Source organism: Pundamilia nyererei, unplaced genomic scaffold (assembly GCF_000239375.1).
Source record: "Pundamilia nyererei isolate P.nyererei 1_Seehausen unplaced genomic scaffold, PunNye1.0 scaffold01083, whole genome shotgun sequence".
Lineage (NCBI taxonomy): Eukaryota > Metazoa > Chordata > Actinopteri > Cichliformes > Cichlidae > Pundamilia > Pundamilia nyererei.
The window spans coordinates 1-9,198 of record NW_005188484.1 but is presented as its reverse complement, the minus strand read 5'-3'; the positions used below and the strand labels follow the sequence as shown (position 1 = coordinate 9,198).

At 37.6% G+C, this 9,198-nt stretch overlaps 2 protein-coding genes across 2 annotated transcripts; one reads left to right on the top strand and one right to left on the bottom strand.

The window, feature by feature from the left end:
- The first annotated feature begins 700 nt into the window (after window positions 1-700).
- On the top strand, window positions 701-4,208 carry LOC102209067 (ubiquitin-like). Its single transcript, XM_005755225.1, has 2 exons — window positions 701-893; window positions 3,002-4,208. Exons 1-2 carry the CDS (start codon window positions 779-781, stop codon window positions 3,319-3,321), a joined length of 435 nt encoding a protein of 144 aa, XP_005755282.1. The 5' UTR covers window positions 701-778; the 3' UTR covers window positions 3,322-4,208.
- A 1,704-nt stretch (window positions 4,209-5,912) lies between these two features.
- LOC102208781 (uncharacterized protein DDB_G0292642-like) lies at window positions 5,913-9,198 on the bottom strand. Its single transcript, XM_005755224.1, has 5 exons — window positions 9,186-9,198; window positions 7,882-8,002; window positions 7,489-7,577; window positions 6,851-7,021; window positions 5,913-6,741 (listed from the first exon to the last, which is right to left on the bottom strand). The coding sequence occupies exons 2-5, from the start codon at window positions 7,976-7,978 to the stop codon at window positions 6,286-6,288; spliced, it is 813 nt and encodes a 270-aa protein (XP_005755281.1). The 5' UTR covers window positions 7,979-8,002; window positions 9,186-9,198; the 3' UTR covers window positions 5,913-6,285.

Genomic DNA, 9,198 nt, shown 5'->3' with positions numbered 1-9,198 from the left:
AAGGATCACAAAGAAAGGTAAGAGTTATTGTTGGAGAAAATGCTGCGAATCACTGGGTAAAAATACACCACTGGACAGGGTTTGATGTACAAAAAATGTCTGGCAATTCAAAAGATTGTTATTTTGCAACAATGATAGATAATGAAAATATTATAATAGACAAGTAAATCTGAATTATTAGAAAAACACTGACGTAAGTAAAGAACCTTAACAATAAAGAAACAAGAGAATGAGAAACAACATTACAGAGAAATATCCAAATAATTCAGGATGAAGACGACAGTGAGGACGTAATTAATATCAAGTTTTCTTTGTCAGAATGGAACAAGGCATTAAAGAAATCTAGAAAAACAACTCCGGCTCAGGATCAAATCTGTTATTGTATGCTGAACAATCTGAGTGATGCAATCAAGGAAATATTGATAGAGTTATATAACAAGGAAAACTACCTAATAAATGAGAAAGATTGGTCAGGATTCTTCATAAGAACAAGAATAATTTAAAGATAAGTGAATTATTTCAAAGAAACTCGGGAGATATAGTTTTTGTTGACATTTTTAAATTTGTGAATTAAATTGAAATGTATAAAAGAATATAATGGTGGTACTGTAGTTTCTGATCCATACGCCAATCTAGAAGGTGGCGGTAATGCACCTAAGAGTTGCTTGACAACCATAAAAACAGTAGAAGAAGCAGAAGGAGAAGGAAATAGAAGAAGAGGAAGAAGATCGGTTCCCGTTAAGCTGTCAGCTCAGCGTCGGAAAGGAGTGCTGTAAAAATGCATGTTAAAGTGAAAACGTTAACTGGAAAGTCAATAAATATCGAAGTGGAGCCATCTGATACAATTGAGAATTTAAAAGCTAAAATCCAGGACAAAGAGGGCATTCCTCCAGGTAGGTGTGGAATCACTGTCCTCCATGATCACGACTAAAACGAGCACTACAGATTACTACATTACAGTTAACGCTAGACAGATTGTCACCTGCCCAGAACTACAGGTGTTACTTAATTTGTTTATTTCCAGAATGGCCTGCAGTCACACTGTCTACTCATAAAAGTCATTTTGTAGCTTCAGCAGGTTTCATGGTGCGTTTGCTTGCACTTTGTAAACTAAGAAATCTTTATCCCAGTAGTCAGGAAAGTTGTTAAAAGGACATTTTCTGATTTTCCTTTGTTAAAATAAATTCATCATTTATTTATTTCTTCTTCTCTACAAGCTGCATTTCTCTGTAGGGACATTTATATATTTCTACGAATTATGGTTATACGAGTATAACCATACATAGAAGAGCTCCTCCTCCTCCACACTGAAAGGAACCAGTTGGGGTGGTTCAGACTTCTGACCACGATGCCTCCTCAGCACCTCATATTTGAGGTGATTCGGTCATGTCTAGCTGAGAGGGGATACTGGAGAGATTCTGTCTATTGGCTGAAACAACAGGAGGTGGTGGCTGGGAGAGGGAGGTCTGGGCATCTTCCTGAACCTGGCTAAGATTTAAGCAATCTAATTTTACCCAAAGAAGTTTTCTCCTGGCAGACGATTACGGAACGCGAGGACTGCCATAATGAATTAATTAAATACACCATTAAATAATTAATTAAATGTGGCAATAATTAATTAAAATCGGAAATAATTAATTACATAAATATTTACGACACATGTAATTAATTAATTATTGACACATTTAATTAATAAATGTGTCATTAATTAATTATGTCTGTGAAGGTTCTCAGTCATCCAGGTCATCATAGTCAAAGGAGCTTGCAAAGAAAAGCGTCTGGACTTCTTTAAGTTACTTGAAGACGTTTCACTCTCATCCGAGAATCTTCTTCAGTTCTAAGGTCAAATGGTGGAGAGTCCCAGATATAAACCTAGTGGGAGTATCCCCCCACAGAGGGACAAAAGGACCCCCTGATGATCCTCTAATCGCCTGAGCCAAGGTGTGAAACTGGGTGTGGGTCCCAATCAGCCAGAGTTTTGGGTGAGTTCATTGTGAAACCTGGCCCCACCTTATCATGCGAATTCTTGAGGTCAGATGGCCCAGGATGTGAGTGGGCGTTAAGGCGTCTGGGAAGGGATCTCAAAACTGGATTATAGATGGCAGAGAGTTGGTGTCGTAAACCACCGCCTCTGTTCAAAGATGGTCGCTCACAGTGGACATAGATGGCTTCTTTCACTCCTCTTTCAAACCATCTGTCCTCTCTGTCCAAAATGTGAACATTGGCGTCCTCGAAAGAGTGTCCTTTATCCTTAAGATGCAGATGGACTGCTGAGTCTTGTCCTGTGGAGGTCTCCTCCACAGGACAACTCTCTGCCATCTATAATCCAGTTTTGAGATCCCTTCCCAGACGCCTTAACGCCCACTCACATCCTGGGCCATCTGATCTCAGGAATTCGCATGATAAGGTGGGGCCAGGTTTCACAATGAACTCACCCAAAACTCTGGCTGATTGGGACCCACACCCAGTTTCACACCTTGGCTCAGGCGATTAGAGGATCATCAGGGGGTCCTTTTGTCCCTCTGTGGGGGGGAAACTCCCACTAGGTTTATATCTGGGACTCTCCACCATTTGACCTTAGAACTGAAGAAGATTCTCGGATGAGAGGTGAAACGTCTTCAAGTAACTTAAAGAAGTCCAGACGCTTTTCTTTGCAAGCTCCTTTGATTAATTAATTATGTCAATAATTAATTAATGACACATTTAATTAATTATTTAATGGTGTATTTAATTAATTCATTATGGCAGTCCTGGCGTTCCATAGACAATTGGCTGAAAGACACAAGTTTACAGCAATTTAGCAAGAGCTGATATTTTCACATCTGTTCAAGTCGGGGCATTAAATGGTTGTTTTTCTTTTTTGTTTCTTTTATTTAAATAATTAAAAATAATTCTAAATGATAAATGATGCTTGAATTTTTTCAGTTGTTATGCAGAAATGCTCCGTCTTGCTTGAAAGTCTGTGCGTATTCTTTACTTTTATTGTCTGTGTGTGTTTCAGATCAACAGTGGATTATTTTTGAAGGAAATCAGCTGGAGGACCATTGCAGTCTCACGGATTATGGAATTCAACACAGTTTCACCCTATGGTTAGTTTTAAGGCTTAGAGGGGGAGAACAACGTGAACAAGATGTTGAAGAAAATGTTGACGAAACTATTGAAATTCATGACTATTCTGAGGAAGACAGTGAGGAAGATGAGGAAGACAGTGAGGAAGATGAGGAAGACAGTGAGGAAGATGACGGAGACAGTGAGGAAGATGATGGCACAGGAAGTAAGAATCCCAAACACCAAAGTATGGAAAACCTAGTTTTCATGTAAATCCTTTCAAAAACACCAAAGATCAACATGTCAGTGGCCCAAGTGCCCAGTGACTTCTGAGCAAACTGGGAAGTCCCCCCCCCAGTCATATCAGAGAGATTCTCTGCAAGATCCACTGAAGCTTGCTCAGCTGTGATGGGAGGAAAGCTTTCAAAGCCAGAGAGCTGAGAGAATGTTTTCTACTCACCCCACGGAACTGAAGATGATGATGCATTAATGCCCCATTTCAACAGATTTGGTCTTTGTGATTTATTACGATCAGTAGTTTTTATAAATCAGCTGTTGCTCTGCCAAACTGGTTCAGCCAGGCAGATGACACACATATGAAGAGCCAGTGAAACATTCGATATCAGTGGCACTCAAACTCTTTAAACACCACATGGATACTACTTCAATTAATGACATCATGTTCAGTCAGTAAATGATTCAGCAAAATGGAAATGTCCTTGGGTTACTGACAGTTTCTTGAATTTGTTATTACTTTGTGTTATGTGAACTTTTCAGAGATAAAAATTACTACTATAAGCTTTATTTTTGTATAAACAGCCTGTTCTCAAGGAGATAATAATCAGCAGATTTTGGATGGATACCAAAAAATCTGTTACATTTGAAGCATTGAAATGCATTGCTTTCAGTTTCCTGACCGACATCTGAGTTTTGTTTTGTTTTTTTTCTTCAAATGGTGATAGCGGCTTATCAGTCTCTTTAAGTTGAGTTATTAATAGAAGCTTTAAAACTCTTTAATTAACCATTTCGCTTCCCTGTCTCCTTTTTTTTCGACCTGGATACTTTTTGTTACTTTCCCTCATCCCCTCGACCTTTTTAGGGGAACGTAACATATATGTATGTAAAGATGAAAACACTGTTTGTTTGACATTTGCTGGAATAATTTGTATTTGTTAATACTATTATCATATTTTGTTCCTTTTTTGAAAATCAATAGTTAAATATACATCCTTACAAAATCAATGTTGTATTCTGTCATCAGTGTTTATTGATGCTAAAAGAAAAAGCTGAGCATGAGAACCATAATATGTAATGAATGTTGCCTTTTATTTCTGTGCCACACAGGGTTGGCTGGTTTTCTTGGAGCGCATTATTGCTCATGCAACAGTATACTGCCCTCCCTCATGTCAGCCCCCTGACATTATGTTCAGGGGGCTGACGGTTTGTAGTACAGGTCCTAAACTTGTAGTTTAGTTCAAGGTTGTGATTGACACGGGGGCAAGAGCACATCTTTGCACAACTTCAAACACTGCCAACAGAACTCATGCTCTTTCTGTTTTAGAAAGTAAAATGTTTGTCTTTTTTGTTTGTGCTTTTTGTTGTTTTTGTTTTACTTGCATTTTGTACCTTGGGGCTGCTGTATAGTTTGAGAAAGAGAATCCAAGAGAGACTGACTTTTTAAAAAAAAAAAAAAAAAAAGTTTGTAATGGTCCACTGCTTTGAGAAAAACTGCTGTATTCAGTATGTTAGAGTAGCATTTTGTAACATAAAACTGCACCCAGTTTGGGACTTTGTAGTTTTAAACTGCATCCACAAATATCACTTAGACTCGGTCTGTGGAAGCCATGAATGTGTTTTACAGAGAAAGAGATTTGTGATTTGAAATAAGATTTATATTTTTTGCTCATCAGTTATTTTCCTTTTAGTTATCAGTTTTTGTTTTTGGGGGGGATGATTGCATTAATTAGAGAAAGTTGGGTCACATGGTTATGGGTGATGCCAGGGGGTTCACATAAGCAGCTGTTCACCTGCACAGAGACGGACTGAGAGAGTTGCCATATATATATATATTTTTTTACCTGTTTTCTTTCAATCACTGTGATTATTTTGAATATATTTTGTGTGCGTTATTACGAGTTGAATTTCATTAAATAAATCTTTTTTGTGTATTCCGAACTGACTGAGAATTTCTTTGGCAGCGCCTAAAAAAAACAAGGAAACGAAGAACGACCTGACACCCTCAGTGACATTGTTGTGTATTTTCCTCACTATGCTATGGATGCAAAACAAACTTTAAAAAAAAAAAGGAAAGAAACAAGATCGCAAAAAATTTGCCAGTTTTTCTGGCAGGAAAACAGCTGCAAGAGAGACGGACCAGGGAAGTGAAAAAAAGAGGTAAGGAAAGGAAGGTGATAAATTTATCCAAAGGAGAAAAAACATTATGGGATGAAAGTGTAAAGTGTAAAAACATAAGAAGATTATATGATGGTGAACAAAACACAGCAGCAAAGTCAGGGAGTCTGGTGTTCTTTGTTCTTGTCTGACTTGTTTAAGATCAGTTAGTTTCTTCTGAGAAAAAGTGATGTTATGAATGTTTCTGTGCACAAAATTTGACAACAGAATTTACAAATTCAGAATCTCTATAATGGACGATTTTGTTGCCTCTACGAAATACAAGTGCTAACTTGTATAAATAATATCCAGTGATCCTGATTTTTACTCATCAATCACTAATATAATACAAAGCTCTCCTTTGATTTCTTTCTAATCAATCTGACATTTTGTTTAATGCTTAGAAATTAGGAGCTACTGATCCACTATGTGCATGTTGATACAAAACAGAAGAAATACAGTTATTTATTTTTCACATTGTGCTTAAACTACAGGCCAACATTTTGTCACACAAGAAGAGCTGACGCTTGATGCTAAGATTTCATTTGTAATAAACTGAGTGCTGATAAAGTTTATTCATATTTCATATTCACAGACATGTTTGAGTAAAAGATGTATGTATAATGATCTCTCTGCACAGTTACTGATTTTAACAGAACAATAAGTCTCTTGTTGTGCAATTTAAAGTTCAGCCAGTAGGAGGCAAAGAAACAAAGGCTGACAAAATAAAGCTCAAAGTGTCTTTTGGAGCTGAGATAGGCAACATACATTTTTTTTATATCAACAATTGTTAAAACCTTGAAGGAAAATATAAATATTCTCTTAAATTGTTCATGTGTTATGGTTTTAAGTTTTGCTCCACACAGGGATGGAGGTCTGCCTTGGAGCGACCCCACTGGGGCAGATTTCATATGGTGAACTGGTCTGTGAACATTCACGCTTCAGTTTCAGGCAGACAAAACAGAACTCCATCTTGCAGCGAGGACAGTTGATATTTTTGCAGTATTCTGTGGTATGCTCCACCCTCATGCCACATGTAGGACAGAGTCTGATGGCGGGGCAGCTGGTGACGCCTTCCACCTCAGGCAGACTGATGGTTTTGCATGTCTGCATGAGTTGCAGGTCCTTGTTCTCACAGCCGTCGTTGTCACAGCGGTCAGATCGAAGGCCTGAACCCTTCCATGGTTTCAGACACTGCCAGCAGAACTGGTATTTCTTCTTCTGATCAGCTGTGCATACGACACACTGGACACACAGGTTGGACAGATCCTTCCTCTCTACATCTGTTTTACACTGAGGACACTGATGTGGGAAACAGTGTTTTAAAGAAAAGAAAGAGACCTCCACTTTAAACATTTTTATCAAAGTGAAATAAGCTGAAAGGTCACAATAATAACCATAAATCACTTACTGGCTGAACCTCGCAGTGGTCTGCAAGAGCCAGACGGGCCATGTTCTCTTCAAAGTGCTGCATTTCCTCCACAGTCAGATCAGCCAGTCTGCGCACCTCCTGGTACGACCACTCTTTATTACACTGCTTGGTTCCCTCCACTAAAGCCGGACATCTGAATTTGTAATTCCCCTGAAAAAAACAACAAAAATGAATCTCTGTATAATTAGAGAAATAACTAAGAACTGAAGTCCAAATCTTCAAGGTTCTTACTTTAATTATAATAATTATAATAGTACTTTGTTACTCGTTTGTTAAAGTGCTTTATAAATAAAGGTGGTATGGTTACATTTATATCTAATAAGCTACTGGCTATTTTCACAATCAAATCTGACAAACACACAATGATAACCTTTTAAAAAAGTAACTTATTCCTTGAAACGAGTACCAGTAGTACCCAACTATTTAGCTTAAACAATTTATAAAAAAGCAGGATCTTGACCTAAAAGGTAACATTTGTATAATAATTTTAGCTAAAAAAAGATTTATTTTAACAGAGCTCAAAACTTAAATAGAACTTTGTTGCACCACTGTTATCCAAATTAAACATGAAACTTTATTTACAAGAAAAAATAAAGGGCTACAAAGACACGACATACCTCATCCAGTAGGGAGCGACACCAACGTGTGAGAGATTCAGGAGTGACAGCGTGGCCGCAGGACATCTCTGCTCTGAGAGAGTCATCACCTGTGGAGGGAGTGGACGACAACAAATCAAACATGTTGTTAGTTTAGAGAGGAAACAAAGTCAAACTAGATTTGCATGTCAAGCTACCCCTCTACACATCCAAATCTAACAAATCTCACACAGAGTGCATCATGTAAGCTGCTTTCTATCTCCACTCCTCCTTTTGTACTGTGTCTGACTTAATCACCATCATATCTGTCTTTGATGCCTTCTCTGGTCTGTGCTGGAGTCTAGCTGCTGCTTCCAGAACAGAAACAAAACACCAAATATAAATTATATTCAGTAAAAATGAAACAAATCTTACATGATGAATCCAAGTCATCCTCTCTGTTGACAAACTTCAGGGTGGTGTCTAGAGGGTCGTATTTCTTCTCCACCTGATCCTGTCCACGAATGCTCATTTTGGGAATCCAGCACTACAAATACTGTAACATAAGATTTATATTAACATGTCAGCCTGCATACAGACCAAACATAATGACTGTCATTCTCACAAGATAGGAGTTTGGACTGAAAGGAGGATGAATGCTGTCTGATACACATCTTCAGTGTGCTGATGGTTCACCTTTTCAAGAGGGAAATGAACCAACACATAAAAAAAACTAGAGATTTACACCCTACAACCTCAAACTGCTGTCAAATTAAAAGAGGAGTCTCGGATTTCAGTTTTTGTTTACATGCAAATATTTCTTAAACAAAAAACAAATAAAAAATGATTTTAAGTAGTTATTTGCTGCTGAATAATGAGTAGTTTTAGTGATTCAAATTTCAAGCACTTCACAGCACCAGAATAAGTGCAGAGCCTTTATGAAGAGGAAAAGTACAATTTTACTTGTTTTTATAAACTTTATTTGCTTTTGAAGATGCATTCATCTTATCTGTGGTTGGTGTCACTGTATGGTCTTCTTATTGTCTTTCTTGGACTGAATACAGTGAATGTTTGTTAATGTCTTCTTGCATCAGTCCAGGTTTTTGAAGACTCCTCATATTGCTGGAGTTTTACTGGAGGAATTTTCCACTTTCATCCTAGATGAAAGTTTGCACAATGCTAGAAAAGATTCAGTGTGTTCATGGTCTCTGTTTCACTCCCAGATAAAGGCTCGTGTGCTGAGTTTCAGTTAAATAACCATGGCATTTAAAAGAATGTTTTAGCTTATGTGTGTCCCTTACAAAAAGTACTTAAAACGTGAAGGGTTTTGAATCCAGAAGCTCTCAGTCTTAAAACAACTTATTTAAAAACCTCCTATGAGGTGTGGCGAGTCACTCAAGGAAGTTCCAGCTGCCTTTAACTTTGTTACAGAACGTTAACGTTTCTCTTTCTTATGAGATTGTTATTACAAAGTAGTAAACATGTCCACAACATTTATGTAATATTTTAAAATAATATGAACTTAAACTTGAAGGAGGCTTCGTAGTTATTTAAGTGGATAAACTGACGATATTAACAGGCGATTTGTTAAAGGGAGAAATGTTATGTCTTCGCTTGTTGGCACAGCTCTAGCAGTTTTAAAGACTTCCGCTTTTATTTTAACGCTCAGCCAGAAGTAGGACAGCCACACATGTAACTCTCTAGTTTGATTTTAGTATTCAAATAAATATTAAATTTACCAAGAATCACGAG